The following is a 17804-nucleotide window of genomic DNA, read 5'->3' as shown; positions in this document are numbered from 1 at the left end:
TTTCCCCCATTATACATCCTGTATAGGAGACTAGAAAACAAAATACAAACCAAAAGAAAAGCAAAACTAGAAAAAGGATTTCAAACAAAATTAGGATGTAAAATTTCATTGAGCAAGGAGCAAAAGTATACTTCAAAAAGAAAACAAAACTGTATCAATATTACAGCAACAATTCTTCCCAATAGTAGCAAAAATGTTAAGGTAAATTCAACTCCAAATTCAAATCATTCTAGGAAAAATGAAATAACAGGATAAAATATCTGATATAAAATAAAATTTTTTTGTTTATCTTCAATAAGATAAAAAAAAAAAAGAAATCCTGCTTAAGAGCTCCTTGAAAACAGGAACTGTTTTTCTTTTTGACCTGTATTTGTAAGTCCAGAAGTTAGCACACTGACTGTCCAGTGTGTTTCCCATAAACAGTGATGCCGATAGACATGATTAACCATTAGCCACACCCTCCCACAAATATATACACCACCTATGAGAGGTGAGGATTCATATGTAGGATACCGTATGGCCAAAGGCTTCTTGAAGCTTCTGACATTGAAGGACCAGGAAGGCCTTTCTCTCTTCATAGGGTTATCACATGGGATTCCCAGGACCTGCTCTTCTCCAAAATCTGACTCTGAATCACCAACAGTCACACTCCTTGAAGCCACTTCCTTCCTCAGCCAAATGACTCGTCTTTCTGGAGAGTATGGGTTTCCATATGTGGAATATTTGTTTCTGTACTCCACTGGGAATGTTCCCCTTCAAGGCCAAAATTGGGAAGGGGGAGAAGACAAAAACCCCTCATTCCTCCCAAAGAGTTTCTACAGCTGCTCAGATCCTTGACTGCTTCCAGCTCTTTGGGTCTTCCTTCTCAGAAGGCTGTGAACACCTCTGATAAAGAGATCTGAGTGTATGATGCATCTCTATGGGCATTGCTTCAGACAAACTGAGACCTGGGAAAGACCTTAGCTTAAAGAGGCCAAGGTCTCCCACTGCATCTGGGGCCATCTCCAGTCATCCTAATCTATATCTTGCCACTGGATCCAGATGACCCTGGAGGAGAGAGGGAAGCTGGCAATTTGCACAGCCCTGCCTCACTTAAATCCAACTCACTTGCAAGTCAAGATATCACCTTCCTGAAGTTGCTGGTCCTATTCAAGAACAAAGGACAAACAACAACAATGCCTCATGAACACTTAAGAGCATTAGCTGAGGTGTTGAGGAGAGAATGTTCTTTATATCTTTAGACTCTCCCCAGCAGATGTTTCTCCTTAGTACCAATAATATCCCTAAGCATCTGTAGGCTCCCCTTTAACCAGCATCAGCTGGTCAAATCTGCATTCCTGTCAAGGTTTGGTACCTGGGCAAAAATAATGCCTAAAAGCAAGCAGTGAGCTAGCTAGCTGTTACCAGTCTTCAGCATGGTAGTGACCTGGGGCCACCTATTGTCCCTGATGTGACTCTAAATGAAATGTCTTCAAGTGACAGTCTCACCAAAGGGAATGGGGAAAAACGTAGCAAGTCAGTCTTCATGGTTTTCATTGTATATAGGCAGGCGGCTTCAATATAGTCCACAAGTCTCATTCCTTATTTATTCCCAATTAGATTTTCCAACCTATGTTTCTTCATCCTTGCCTATTCCTGCATTTGCACTGAAGTCATCAAGTACTGAATTATATGTTGATTTAATTTGTGGGGCCTTAATTGAGTTCTTTATATAATTTCTCTGCTTTTTCTTCCTTTACAACAGATCCATTGGTGTGTATAAAAAGCTATGGTTGTTTTCATGTGGATTTTTTGCAAATACTTATTCAAAATATAAGCATTGCAATGTGATATGACCAAATGCCCCATGAAAATATATTTCATTTTGTCTTTGGGCACATAAGAAAATCAACTCCACCTATTCTTGTCCCTCTGAGAATCAACCTTCTTCTCCTCCCTCCTTTCTTTCTTTTCTTCTTTCCTTTCTTCTTCTCCCTCTTTTTTCTTTCCTTCCTTCCTCCCTCCACTCTCCTTCCCTTCCTCCCCTTCCTTCTTTCCTTCTTTCCTTCCAGCAGCTACTTATAGACCTTGCCCCAGTGCTCATCATTGCTCTTTTTCTGACCTATGCTAGGTCACCCCTCCTTAGGCAACCTGGTGGTTCTGTTCAGCTCCTGATGGATAACCATATTGGTGCCAAATTTAGTGCAGACATCCAATCAGCTTTAGTCTTACTGCAGCTGAGAACTCTTGAAATCAAGTGATCCACCAGCCTCAGTCTCCCCAGTAGTGAGGACTATAGGTTTGTCTTTCCATTTAATTTCAACTGTACTAAGACTTTTGGAACATCTTCTATAGGAGACTGGAAAATAAAATACAAACTAAAAGAAAACAAAAACTAGCAAAAGGTTTTCAAACAAAATTGTATCACAAAATTTCTTTGAGAAAGAAAAAGTATATTTCAAAAAGAAAACAGAATTCTGTATCAACATTATAGCAACAATTCTTCCCAATAGTAGCAAAAATGTTGAGCTAAATTCAGCTCCAAATTCAAAGCATCATAAGAAAAGTGAAATAACAGAGGATAAAATATTTTAGAAGTAAAATAAAATTGTTGTAGTGAAGTTATCTTCATTAAATAAAAAATCCTGCTTAAAAGAAGCAAGAAGCAAAAATTAAAATAGAATGCAAAAATAAAATTCAATACAAATTTTTGCAAAAATGAAATACAAACTCCCAATACAATCTCCAATCAAGGACACTTGATTGCCTTAGTGCTGAGAAGCACTCCAAAAGTAAAAACAGCAAAAAGTCCCACTTTGCTTGCCCTTACAAAAGAACAGAGCACAGCAGTGACTATACTTCTCTCAGGATCATTGGAAACACCAAAACCTTGCAGACCCGCCCCCCACCCCCACTAACTCTGAAAATAATGGCAAGAAAAAGCCTGAAGCTTGGATCAATGCCTCCCCATTCCCAGGTAAGCAGAGCCCAACTTTAACACAAAGTTCGAAGTGAAAAAATAGGCTGGAAAAATGAGCAAAAAACAAAAAAAGAAACTGACCATAAATGGCTACTATGGTGGCAGGGAAGACATAAACTCAAAAGAAGATAATGATGTGAAAACAGCTACCAAAGACCTAGCCATACCAGATCTAAAACTGTATTATAAATCAGCAATCATCAAAACTATTTGGTACTGGCTAAGAAACAGAGTGGTGGATCAGTGGAATAAGTTAGGCACACAAGACACAGTAGTCAATGACTATAGTAACCTACTGTATGATAAACCCAAAGATTCCAGCTTCTGGGATAAGAACTCACTATTTGATCAAAACTGCTGAGAAAACTAGAAAACAGTATGGCAGAAACTAGGCAAAATCATTACATGATTTAGACATAAAGGGTGATACCATAAGCAAATTAGGAGAGCAAGGAATAATTTACCTGTCAGATCTATGCAGAAGGGAAGAATTTATGACCAAACAAGAGATAAAGAACATTATGAAATTCAAAATGGATCATTTTATTACATTAAATTAAAAAGGTTTTGCACAAACAAAACCAATGCAACCAAGAGTAGAAGGGAAACAGAAAGATGAGAAACAACTTCTATGGACAGTGTCTCTGATAAAAGCCTCATTTCTAAAGTATATAGAGAACTGAGTCAAATTTATAAGAATACAAGTCATTCTCAAATTGATAAAGTCAAAGGATTTGAAAAGGCAGTTTTCAGAGAAAGAAATTAAAGCTATCTATAGTCATATGAAAAAATGCTCTTTATCACTACTGATTAGAGAAATGCGGATTAAACTCTGAGGTACCACATAACACCTATCAGATTGGCTAATATGATAAAACAGGAAAATGATAAATGTTGGAGAAGATGTGGGAAAATTGGAACGTCAATCCATTGTTGGTGGAGTTATGAACTGATCCAACCATTCTGGAAAGCAATTTAGAACTATGCCCATGTAAAATTATAAAATCATGCATACCCTTTGATCCAGCAATGCCACTACTAGGTCTGTATCCCAAAGAATCATAAAAAATGGAAAAGGACCCACATGTACAAAATTATATATAACAGCTCTTTTTGTGGTGTCAAAGAATTGGAAATTGAGGGGACATTCATCATTTGGAGAATGGCTGAATAAGTTGTGATATATGTATGTAATGGAACACTATTATTCCACAAGAAATGATAAGCAGGAAGATTTTAGAAAAACCTGGGAAGACTTGCCTGAATGGATGCTAAGTGAAGTGAGCAAAACCAGGAGAACATTATGCACAGTAACAGCAACATTGTGTGATGACCAACTTTGATAGACTTAGCTCCTCTCAGCATACAATGATCCAAGACAATTCCAAAAGACTCATGATGGAAAATGCTACCCATGCCCAGAGAAAGAACTCTGGAGTCTGAATACAGATTGAAGCATACCATTTTCTATTTTTTGTTGTTTTTTTTCTTTCTTGGGGTTTTCTCCTTTTGTTCTGATTCTTTTTTCACTACATGACTAATGAGGAAATATGTTTAATATGATTATACATGTATAGCCTATATCATATTGCATGCCATCTTGGGGAGGGCAAAGGGTGAGATGAAGAAAAAATTTAGAACTCAATATCCTATAAAAATAAATGCTGAAAATAAAAATAAATAAATTTCAGAAAAAGAAAAAGGGGGAAAAACAGCTACCAAAAAGTCTCAAAGAAAAATGCTAATTGGACCCAAACCCAACAAAAATTCCTGAAAGAGTCAAAGAAAGAGATGAGTGGTAGAAGGAAAATTTGGAAAAGAAATGAGAGTGATGCAAGAAATTTATCAAAAGATAATTAACAGGTAGGTAAAAGAGGCACAAAAATACTGAAGAAATAATACCTTAAAAAAACAGAATTGTCCAAATGGTAAAAGAGACATAAAAACCCACTGAAGAGAAGACCTCCTTAAAAAGCAAAATTGGCCAAATGGAAAAAAGAGAAAAAATCTCACTGAAGAAAATAATTTCTTAAAAATTAGAACTGGGCAAGTGAAAGCTAATGGCTCCATGAAACATCAAAAAACAATAAAACAAAATCAAAAGAATGAAAATAGAAGATGTGAAATCTTTTATGGGGAAAATAAGTGATCTAGAAAATAGACCAAGGAGAGATAATTCAAGAATTACTAAACTACCTGAAAGCCATGATGAAAAAAAGAGTCTACATATCATGTTTCAAGATACCTTGATATCTTAGATTCAGGGGGTAAAATAGAAATGGAAAGAATCCACCCACTGATTACCTCCTGAAAGAACTCCCAAAATAAGAATTCCTAGGAAATTTATATCCAAATTCCAGAGCTCTCAGGTCAAAGAGAAAATGCTTCAAGCAACCAGAAAGAAACAATTCAAACATTGTAAAGACACATTTAGAGATCACACAAGATTGAGCAGTTTCCACGTTAAAGGAGAGGAAGGCTTGGAATATGATATCCTAGAAGGCAAAGGAGCCAGGATCACAACCAAAAATAACCTACCCAGCAGAACTGAGTGTAATCTTTCAGGGAGAAAGATGAATTTTTAATGAAATAGAGGACTTTCAAGGATTCCTTATGAAAAGACCAAAGATGAGTAGAAAATTTGACATTCAAACATGACTCAAGAGAAGCATAAAAAGGTAAACATAAAAGAGTAATCATAGGGGACTCAATAAACTTAAACAGTTTACATTTCTATATGGGAAGGTAATACATGTAATTCCTAAGAACTTTATCATTATTAGGATAATTAAAAGAAGTTTATATAGTCAGAGGGCATGTGTGTGAGTTGATTATGTTGAAATGATATCTCCCCCTAAATGAAGGGATAAGAAAGAGGGATGCACTGAGAGAAGAGGAGAGGTACAGGCAAAATGGGAAAAACTTCTCACAAAAGAAACATACAAGGAAGAGCTTTAACAATGAAGGGGAAAAGTGGGGGGTGGACAATCCTTGAACTTCATTTTCATTGGAATTTGTTCAAAAAGGGAAGAACATATATATGTATACATATATATGTGTATATATATATATGTGTGTGTATATGCTCAGTGGTATATAGAAATGTAACTTAATAAGGAAATAGGAGGGGAAGGTGATAAGAGAAAAGTGGGGGTGAATGATAAAAGGGAGGGCAAATTAAAGGAGGCAGTGTTGTTACTAGCAAAATAGACTCTTGAAGAGGGACAGGATAAAAAGAGAGAAAGGAAAAAATGGAAAAAAATGGGATGGAGGCAAATACACAGTTAGAAATCATAACTGTGTATGGGAATGGGATGAGCTCACTCATAAAAGGGAAGCAGACAGCAGAATGGATTAGAAACCAGAATCCAACAACATGTTGTATACAAGAGACACACTTGAAACAGAAAGACACACACAGTTAAAACAAAGGGCTGGAGCAGAATCTAATATACTTCAGCAGAAGTAAGAGAGGCAAGGGTAGCAATCCTGATCTCAGACAAAGCAAAAACAAAAATAGACCTAATTAAAAGAGATAATCAGGAAAGCTGCATTATGCTAAAAAGTATCATAGACAATAAAGTAATATCCAAAATTTTACAAGCAAGTTTCTCTGATAAAGGCCTCATTTCTCAAATATATACTGAACATAGAACTGAATTAAATTTATAAAAATAAAAGCCATTCCCCAATTGATAAATGGTCAAAGAAAATGAATAGGAAATTTTCAGAAGAGGAAATCAGAGCCATTTATAACAATAAGAAAAATCCTCTAAATCACTATTGATTAGAGAGATACAAATTAAAACAGCTCTGAGGTACCACCTCACACCTATCAGAAATGACAAATGCTAGAAGGGATAAGTGGAAAATAAGTGCCCTAATGAATTGCTGGTGGAGTAGTGAACTGGTCCAACCGTTATGGAGAATAAATTGGAAAGATGCTCAAAGAACTATAAAACTGTGCATACCTTTTGACTCAGCAATACCACTACTAGCCAAAGAGATCAAAAAGAAAGGAAAAGGACAGGGCAGCTAGGTGATGCAGTGAGCAGAACACTGGCCCTGGAGTCAGGAGGACCTGAGTTCAAATCCGGCATCAGACACTTGACACACTTACTAGCTGTGTGACCTTGGGCAAGTCACTTAACCCTAATTGCCCTGCCTTCCCCCCTGAAAAAAAAGAAAGGAAAAAGATGTATATGTACAAACATATTTATAGCAGCAATTTTTGTGGTGGCAAGGAAATGGAAATCAAGGGGACGCCCATCAATTAGAGAACTGCGGAACAAGTAGCGTCATAGAGTTGTGATGGAGTACTATTGTGCTATAAGAAATGGTGAGGGGGATGATTTTAGGAAAACATGGCAGGACATATACGAACTGGTACAAAGTGAAATGAGAAGAACCAGGAGATCATTATGCACAGTAACAGCTATGTTGTAATGATTATCCAAGACAATTTCAAAGGACTCAGGATGAAAAAATGCTAGCCCCCTCACAGAGAAAACTAATGAACCCTAGCACAAATTGAGATGTAATTTTCTCACTTTTTAATTTTCTTGCTTTTTTGAAATATGGCTAATATAGAAATATGTTTTACATGATTTCGCAGATAATTGATATCAGATTGCTTGCCTTCTCAGTGGGTAGGGAAGGGGTGGAAGAGAGAGAGGATTTAGAACTCAAAATTTAAAAAGGAAAAAAAAGTTTAAAAATAAATAATAAATTAGAATTTTTTTTTAAAAGAGTCTATAGTGGTTTCCATCCTGATCCGCATGTTTTGTCTCCAACTTGAATGCTTTTGGCACTCCAAAGAACACTAAACAGAACCGTCTTATGCCTGCCCAATGACAGATTGTTGGGCATACCTATTATGTGAACTTACCTGTCCTGACAAGTCGCACTCCTTATCAAAGTCCACATATTCATCTTCTTTGCTATACATTCCCAAGCCTATTTTTATAGGTTTCTCTTCCTCATCTAGTTGGAATTTCAGTCTACACAAACTATCAAAGAGTTTGGACAAATGGCGGCCAACCTAAGCAAGAGAAAACAAATCACATACTCTATAGTTTAAAGTTTTAGCATTGCTTTGGGGTGTTTATACACATCATTTCTCAATATATTTTCATCCACTGAATCCTTCCTTGTAACAAAGAAAAATTTTCAGGAATGACCAAGTGACAAAGAAACCCCATCTGACAACATAACATTCCATACCTATGACCCTCATAATTCTTCTGAGGGGGAAGAGGGGTATCATCTGTTCTCAGGGACCAAGTAAAATCATTGCAACTAATCTGTGTTCAGTTGCATTTTCATTTTATTTACATTACTTAATGTTTAATTTGTCACTTAATTTATTTACATCAATATAATTATTGCATGTATTATTCTCTTGGTTCTGCTTTTTTCTCCTTACCTCAATTCATACATAACTCCCCATGTTTCTCTGAATATCTCATATCTAGAGACAGAGAGGGGTCATGGTGGAGAGAGTGCTGGACCTGGAGTCAGGAAAATCTAGCCTCAGACACTTACTACCCATGTGACCCTGGACAACTCACTTAACCTGTTTGCCTCAGTTTACTCATGGGTATAATAATAGCCTCCCTCCTCCCTGTTGTGAGGATAAAATGAGATATGATATATTTTTAGAGCACTTTGCAAACCTTAAAGTACCATTTAATGAATTGTTGTTATTATAATTATCATCATCATCATCATTTCTTAGCATCATAGTGCTGTAGGATCACAGCTTAAGATATGGAAAGGACCTCAGAGTCCAATCCCCTTAATTTTTCAGATAAAGAAATTAAGACACAGATAGACTCAAGGTCACATGAGTAATACGTGTCAGAGGCAGGATATGAACTCAGATTCTCTGACTCCAGGATCATTATTTTTTCCATTGTTACTTTATATGGTGATAACATTCTATTACCTCAATATACCACAATTTGTTGAGTCATGCCCCCCATCAACGGACACTCATTTGTTCCTAGGGAGTTGTTTGTTTGTTTGCTACTACAGAAAGCACCACTACAAATGTATTAGTATATGTTGGACTTTTATTTTTGTCTTTGACTTCCTTGGTCAAAGGAGTATAATACTGTCACATTTTATAATATGGGAAATAAGGAAGAGGCAGGATTCCAAGCTGTACAGCCAGCTGGCCCTAGCAGGAAAACCCTGAGCAACCAGGATGACTAGAACTCAAGTCTAAGGTGGGACTTTGGACTTGAGACTGTGCTATATAGGAACTAAGCAAAAATGTGAACCTAATCTCCTTTTTCTCTGAGAATGAGGTGGTACAGCAAGGGAATTATGCCCCCAGGTCTTAAGGGAATGTTTTTATGTTCATTCTTGCTATACCTTTGAACCAACATTCTTTTTAAAAGCAAATCTGTTAAGTGGTTACATTGAACTGAGGGTGCAAGGGACCCTTATAATTAGGGAGATACCATTGGTGGGGGCAGGAGGCAATGGCAGAGAGCCTAGGCAGTCCCAAACCCTCTTAAGGGTACTGAATGACCCTGGAAGAGAGGAAAATGTAACCTGCCTGGCTTTCAGGCAGTGGGGGCCTGAAGAGTAATACTATCATACTACCTACCTCTACTGGGTCATTTCCGTTGGATAAAATGTCTAGCAGGTCAGCAGAAGAAACAAAGTAGAACCTGGGGAAAGCCAGTCTTTTTGTCTCTAAGTATTCTGCCAAAGCCTTTTCACAAAGTGCCAAACTAGAGGAAAAGAGAAAGGAAGGCAACTTAGTTATGCTGTAATACGTATTTTTCTACTCTTTTCCAGCAATCACATTGGACTGGCAATTGCAGAGATAGATAGCTCCCTATTCACATAGACAGATTAACTAAGGGAGCCTTGACTAAGTTTTATTAGTGCATTTACCTCTGCACATGTAGTCCCTTGGAATCAGATTTGGAGCAATAGAAAGCATATTATTCAATCTAGATATTAAATTTTAGTCTGCTAAAATGAAATTTTTATAAATCAATTGAAATCAACATGCATTAACTGCTTACTAGGGCTGCCCATTCTGTTGGGCACCAGGTATGCTGGTCAAAGTCAAGACAAGGATCTTGTTGTGTGTCCTTCCTTTCAAAGAGGACCAATGATACCATGGAATGATGTCTTGACTTGCATGTGAATTGTATTTATGTGAGGCAGAGTTTTACAAGGTCATTGGCTTTACTCTTCTTTCCAATCTAATCTAAGTCCAGTGGCAAGACAAAAGTCAGAACAACTAACCAGAGCTTGGGATGCAGAGGATGACCTTGGTGTCTTCCACGTCTGTTAAAAACTAATGTGTGCCAGGCACTATGCTAAGGGCTGAGCACAAAAAGAAAGGCAAAAAAAGCACAATTTCTGCTTTCAGAGAGCTTGCGGGCTCATGGGGGCTGGGGGTGAGGACAACATGCAAACAACTATGTATGATCAAGGCATATATGCAGGACAACTGGAGCTAATTCATGGGAGGAAGGTGCTAGCATTAAGGGGAATGTGGAAACAAAAATTAATTAATTCCTGCCTTTGAGGAGCAGAGGAAATGCAAAGATAGCAACTGGTTGCAAATCAACCAGGACTAAAAGAACTGAATTTATTTACGATTTTTCCAAATGATTGTTAGAGAATTAGACCATTATACAACTGGCTAACTCTGAGCTTGCTTTTTTTTTGATATTCAGTCTTTTCATGCTTGTTGTATGCCTCCCTTAGCAAAGGCTCCAGTGCTCACCTATTTTGCAGAGACTCAAGTTTCTTAAAAAGGCCTGGTTTATTAGTTGCTTCAATAACATTGGGTGTTTTGATAGCATCTTCCATCAGCTCCTATGGAGAAAAGACATCCCGTTGATAAATTAGGAGCCATGGTTTCTCCCAGAGGCAAGAAATGAACCAGATTCACCCTTTACAAAATCAAAATGCCAGTGCCTGGGAGGAGGAGGTCATTCCACCACTGGATGAAAACACAGAATCCATTCTAGAGCCGCCTGCTGCTGAAGAGAAGCCAAAAACTGACTTAGGTCTTGATCTTTGGCCTTTGGGGTTGGGGTAGGGAAGGTAGGCGGTTACTTAGGATGCAGCACACAGCACAGAGGAATACTTGTACGTATTTTTGTCCAGACTTGTGATTTCATTCCTTTCCCCAGGGAAACTCCATAATAGTAACTGCTATATAACTCAGAATCATATTTTTTGTTTGATCATTTTTTTCAGACTCTTTGTGACCCTGTTAGGGGTTTTCTTGGCAAAGACACTGTAATAGTTTTTGCCATTTCCTTCTCTGGCTCATTTTACATTTAAATGGTACGCCCAGGGATCACACAGCTAGTGTCGGACCAGATTTGAACTAGCTTCAGGCCTGGCACTCAATCCACTGTGCCATATAGCTACCCTTAGAGTTGCATAGAATTGTCTGGGAGTAGTGAGAAGTTATAACTTGAGCAGAGTCAGTATGTGTAGGTCTTGCTGACTCTATGCCTGGCTCTCTAACCATTATGTCACACTGTTTCTCACTTTTTAATATTGCTTTTTATGAGACTATGTATTTTGTGGGGTTTTTTGCTCTCCATGGTGGGTATTTATTTCGTTGTTATTATGCATTTTGGCAAAGGCTGAAAGTCTTAAATGGACAGGAACAGAGACAAAGAACAATTTTGCCTAAAGTTGTTAAGTGTGACTTGCCCCAAGGTAACACAGCCTGTAAGGAGTAGACACAAGTAACACACCGCTCTATGAGAGGGTTTTCAGAGATCATCAGAGTTGGAAAGGAACTAAGAACCCGTGATCCAACCTATATCTGAACAAGAATTCCCTCTACATCAGACCCAACATGTAACCATCCAAATTTTGTGAAGCTCTTCAGTGATGGGGGAGCCACTATGTATTGAGGCACCTTATTCCACTTTAGGATAATTCCAATTGCTAAGTTAAGTCTTTTCCCCTACATCAAATCTGACTTTAGCTCTTTGTAACTTTCAATCTTTTGTTCTGACTAATCATCCTAGCTCTACTTTCCCGCCATATTGTTTTGTTTTGTTTTTTTTAACATGCTCAAGCAGGAGCCTTTTTTTGGTCACCTTAAAATCTCGATCAATTTCATCAAAACGTTGTGAATCCTCAGGGAGTTGAGCTCGAATGTCTTCTGACCCAATGAAGATACTCTCCAAATGGCTCCAAGTTCTCTGCACTTCAAACCAGATGGAAATGACAGAGTCAGCTGTTGATAGCTTTTTTTGCCAGTCTGTCACCTCTTTCAAAAAATGGGCAAGATACTTGGATGTCAGCAAGGCTTGAAGCTGTACTTGGTTGTCTTCCAGAGTTTCAATCAGGGTTTCATCTGATTTCAGCATCATGGTTCCAGTTCTGGGGTGAGGTTCGTGTTCAAATTCCATGGTAGACCAGGTACTATCCAGTGATTTCAAAACCTTTTAATTAATATAAATAAATATATATCAGTTTACCTAGCTCCTTTTAACATGAAACTTTGCAATGACCCCCAGCATCTCTGGAATCATTCTGCTATTCTCTAGGAAAAATAATATGTGAAAATCTAAATTGAGTGATTATTCAAGTTATAAAGGGCTTCTTTACTTTGTTAAAAGACATACTTACCGTAAGCTTCCTTTAATTAAGAATTTTCCCAATGATTTTAAATGTATACTAACATATCACTGACTACTTGACAAAAACTTCAAGTAGAAGTATTAGGGATGACTGCAATTTGAAAAGCAGAAATGAAAATGAAGTTTCTTTGAAGTCATAATGCAAATCAATGGGAAAATAGGATTCAAGTTATTTAAAAATTCAATTTGCATACTTTCTAGGAATATATCTCTTGCAAGTGAGCTAATCCTCATAGCTTGCAAATAAATTCTGCCTCTACAGAGGTGGGAAGTTCATTAGTGTTGCACACTGCACATATTTTCACTTTTTTCAATATATTGATGAGTTATGTGGAATTTTTCCTTTTTTGTCTTTAAAAATATTATTTATTATATGAGATAACTTTCTGGGAAGGGGATTGGAAGGGATGCTGGGAAACTATGGTAATAAAAAAAAGACATTTTAAAAAGTAATTAAAAAAAGAAATTAAGTTCTTCCAGTTATAACTGCTGAGGTTTTCTAAGTGTTTCTCTAATTAGATGGGTAAAATGAGGCACAGTTCAACTTCAGCTTATTGAAAAGATATATGAACACTGAACAACAGATGAAATGACATTGAATTCCAGAACAACAGTTGGAATAATCTGATTTCAAAGAGAGAGTTTAGTCCAATAGAAAGGGTTAGTTTTGGAGTCAAATCATTAAGGATCAAATCCCATCCTCAGACTCATTACCCATGAACTTTGTGCAGGTCACTATATATACATACATACATATATATATATGCAATATATATATATATTGCATATATATATTGCATATATATATATTGCATATATATATATTGCATATATATGTATATTATATAAATACTAAAGAAGTATTCCTTTAGGCCTCAGTTTCCTCATCCATAGAATGAGAGAGTTTAACTAGATGACCTCGAAGGTACCTTAGAGCTTTCAAGTTATGGTCCTCATTTAGTTGTGAAATCATACCTTTTCCATCCCAGACTCCTTCACAGCCTTGTCTACAATACCACGAACCTCATCTTCATATCTGTGTAGATTCAACTGTAGTAAATCCGCCAAAGTAGTTTGATCTGACATTTCGAATTTCACCTAGGAACAAAGGTGATTTCCAAGGTCATTAATGTGTATCGTTTCCAAGAACACAATGTTTATCATTCTATCACATCTACAATCTAAAGAAATTCCTAGCATTTGAATACTTCAAAGAAATAGGTTAATCAACTGTGGAAAAATTAGTTCATTAATTTGTCAACACTTTGAGGATAGGAACCAAGACTTATATTTCTTTGTACACCCAACACTTCTTGAAAATATTAGCTGCTTAAGTAATGGATAGAACTCTGGACCTGGAGTCAAGAAGATCTGAATTCAAATTCAGCTTCAGACACTTACAAGTGATCCTGGGCAAATCACTTGACGCCATCTGCCTCAGTTTTCTTATCTGTAAAATGAGCTGGAGAAGGAAACGGCAAACCACTCCAGTATCTTTACCAAGAAAACCCCAAAATGACTTGTAAACTCCAGTGGCTTCTGATTGCCTCCAGCTTCAAATACAAAATGCTCTGTTTAACATTCAATCCCCTTTATAAACCACTCCCCCCTCCCCTTTCCATTCTTCTTACAGATTACCCGCTGCCAAGTACCTCTGATCTAGTGACACTTGACCTCCTAGATGCTCCACAAATAGCCCCGGCATTTTCATTGATTGTTCCTCCATGCCTAGAAAGCTCTCTTTTCTCTGTTCTACCCTCTGCCCTCCCCATCTTTCTTTAAGTCCCAATTAATATCCCATCTTTTACTGTAAGGTTTCCTCCACCCCCCCTTAAATGTAGTAGTTCCCTCTGTTAGTTATTTATCATTTATCCTGTATACACCTTGCTTTGGATAATTTGTTTGCATGTTGTCTCCCCCATTAGGGTGCAAGCCTCTTGAGGGTAGTGACAGTCTTTTGCTTCTTTTTTTGTATCTCCAATGCTTAGTATAGTGCCCAGCACATAGCAGGTGCTCAAGAAATGTTTATCAATTGATTGACTTGTATCTGAGACTGGGGTTACAGCGCCTACTCTTTTCTCTGATAAGAATTATTAGGGAAGACTCTTTATCCATTATTAATGTTTTCATCATAGACATTATATTAATAGGCACAAATGGCTTGACAACAGGAAATACAGCCAAAAGAATAGTGGTCACTGCCTATTCTTAGTCTAAGTTTGTTGACCTGAAAGTTTGGTTAAAAGAGGCAAACAGGCTAGGTGGCATATAAACTTATATTGTTTTATTCCCTTAAAGTTAGCAGAATACATGCATGCACAGAACCAGATCAAATCTGACTGTCTGATGAAAAGAATGACAAGGCTTAAATACATTTTAGAGCAATCCCCAACTCAGGATGTCTATGTCACTCAAATTTATTATCTCCATATATGTTTAACCATAGTATGAGAAAGGAATTTTCTTAATCGAATAGGTTGCAAACACAACAAGATAGGAGAGCCGACAAAGAGTCCATCAAAAATACAATCCAGGATACCTATGTTCCCTTTATCATTAACATGCCATAAGATAAGAAAAGTCTCATTATTCAAGATAGTGTATAAAGCCCTCCTTAGTGGCCATAAAAATTCTCTTAGTCAGCTCCCTCTGGCCTTGTTGTCACAGAAAAAGGCATTCTCTGAGTTTACTTGGAGAACAAAGAAGGGAATATCTGTCAGGCCGAGCTGCTTCTTCTGGTTGATTAGTTCAGGCTCTGGACCTTATTGAGGTTCAAATGACATTAAATGATTATCAGTTTCAAGGTGTACCTGTGTCGCCTGCATGAGCTGCTGCCAGTGGCGGTCCCTGATGGCTGGATTCTGTAGCTCACTCACAGCTCGGAGGGATGTGATCATGTTTTTCACAGTGTTATCTAGCCCCACAAAGGCATCCCAGGCTTTCATTTCTTTGTCTAAACTCCTTACATCCTTAGAAAACTTCTTACAGTCAAAGTCCATCTGTTCAACATTAATATCTTTCCACTTGGTAGTCTTCCAGTCATCAATGCTGGCATTCACCTGAAATGAGAAGACCCATTTTACAAAGCACCTTTTCAAGGGAAAATTCACAAGGAGACAAATATGTGTAACTGCCAGGAGTCACAACAGAAATAAAAGTTAGGCTCTTTTCATCTAGGGAGAGTAATGGCTTAGAATTCCCTTTTAAAATTCTGTTTGGGAGCTTACAGCATCATAAGGAAACATGAGGTTAATAGCTCATTATATCTGTCCCCAGTTAGAGAGAGATTCTTTAACAATGGACCAGGGATTCGAGTTCCCATCTAGGGACCAGGAAAGAACTTTCTGGGTCATTGTTCTTCCACAAGGTTAAAACCACTAGAGCTATCCCATTCCTCACTCAAACTGCAAAGAAAGGGATACAAGGAATTATGTGGATCTGGGTAGATCACAATTCTATAGAGAAAAAGAACAAAAATCAGTATAAAGAAAATAGCTTGGCTCAAGGGTTCTTTTTTTTCATTTTAAATTTATTTATTTAACATATTTAGTTTTCAGCAATGATTTTCACAAGAGTTTGAATTACAATTTTTTCCCCATTTCTACCCTACCCCCCACTCCAAGATGGCTTATATTCTGGTTGCCCTGTTCCCCAGTCAGCCCTCCCTTCTGTCACCCCACTCCCCTCCCATCCCCTTTTCCCTTCCTTTCTTGTAGGGCAAGGTAAATTTCTATGCCCCATTGCCTGTGTATCTTATTTTCTAGTCGCATTCAAAAACTTTTTTTTTGTTTCTGAACATCTGTTTTTAAAACTTTGAGTTCCAAATTCTCTCCCCTCTTCCCTTCCCACCCACCCTCCCTAAGAAGTCAAGTAATTCAACATAGGCCACAAGTGTATCATTATGTATAACCCTTCCACAATACTCATGTTGTGAAAGACTAACTATATTTTGCTCATTCCCAACCCAACCCCCTTTATTGAATTTTCTCCCTTGACCCTGTCCCCTTTCCAAAGTGTTTGTTTTTGATTACCACCATCCCCATCTGCCCTCCCCTCCATCATCCCCCCCTTTTTTATCTTCTTCCCTCTTCTTTCCTGTGGGGTAAGATACCCAATTGAGTATGTATGGTATTCCCTTTTCAGGCCAAATTTGATGAGAGTGAGATTCACTCATTCCCCCCTCACCTGCCCTCTCCCCTCCTCCCACAGAACTGCTTCCTCTTGCCACCTTTATGCGAGATAATCCACCCCATTCTATCTCTCCCTATCTCCCTCTCTCACTATATTCCTCTCTCATCCCTTAATTTGATTTTATTTCTTTTAGATATCTTCCCTTCATCTTCAACTCACCCTGTGTCCTCTCTCTCTCTCTCTCTCTCTCTCTCTCTCTCTCTCTCTCTCTTTATATATATATATATACATATATATATGTATATATATATACATATATATATGTATATATATACACATACATATATACACACATACACATTCACATATATATATATATATACATAAACATATATATATGCATATTCCCTTCAGCTATCCTAATACTGAGGTCTCATGAATCATACACATCATCTTTCCATGTAGGAATGTACACAAAACAGTTCAACTTTAGTAAGTCCCTTGCAATTTCTTTTTCTTGTTCTTTTTCTTGATTACCTTTTCATGCTTCTCTTGATTCTTGTGTTTGAAAGTCAAATTTTCTATTCAGCTCTGGTCTTTTCACTGAGAAAGCTTGAAAGTCCTCTATTTTATTGAAAATCCATATTTTGCCCTGGAGCATGATACTCAGTTTTGCTGGGTAGGTGATTCTAGGTTTTAATGCTAGCTCCATTGACCTCTGGAATATCGTATTCCAAGCCCTTTGATCTCTTAATGTAGAAGCTGCCAGATCTTTGATTATTCTGATTGTATTTCCACAATACTCTAATTGTTTCTTTCTGGCTGCTTGCAGTATTTTCTCCTTGATCTGGGAGCTCTAGAATTTGGCAACAATATTCCTAGGAGGTTTCTTTTTGCGATCTATTTGAGGAGGCGATTGATGGATTCTTTCAATTTCCATTTTGCCCTGTGGCTCTAGACTCTCAGGGCAGTTCTCCTTGATAATTTCTTGAAAGATAATGTCTAGGCTCTTTTTTTGATCATGGCTTTCAGGTAGTCCAATAATTTTTAAATTATCTCTCCTGGATCTA

General features: G+C 37.5%; 1 protein-coding gene across 1 annotated transcript in view; it reads right to left on the bottom strand.

Moving 5' to 3' along the window:
* DNAH17 (dynein axonemal heavy chain 17) overlaps window positions 1-17804 on the bottom strand; it is a 258405-nt gene that overhangs the window by 162573 nt on the left and 78028 nt on the right. The window contains exons 25-30 of the mRNA XM_036755900.1: window positions 15414-15662; window positions 13579-13701; window positions 12058-12405; window positions 10716-10807; window positions 9576-9702; window positions 7848-8000 (exon numbers count right to left, since the gene is read on the bottom strand). Of these exons, the coding sequence (XP_036611795.1) occupies window positions 7848-8000; window positions 9576-9702; window positions 10716-10807; window positions 12058-12405; window positions 13579-13701; window positions 15414-15662 (1092 nt within the window). The remainder of the gene's footprint in view (window positions 1-7847; window positions 8001-9575; window positions 9703-10715; window positions 10808-12057; window positions 12406-13578; window positions 13702-15413; window positions 15663-17804) is intronic.

Source organism: Trichosurus vulpecula, chromosome 4 (genome assembly GCF_011100635.1).
Source record: "Trichosurus vulpecula isolate mTriVul1 chromosome 4, mTriVul1.pri, whole genome shotgun sequence".
NCBI lineage: Eukaryota > Metazoa > Chordata > Mammalia > Diprotodontia > Phalangeridae > Trichosurus > Trichosurus vulpecula.
The sequence above is the reverse complement of the archived record's forward strand: the minus strand, read 5'-3'. Positions and strand labels throughout refer to the sequence as shown.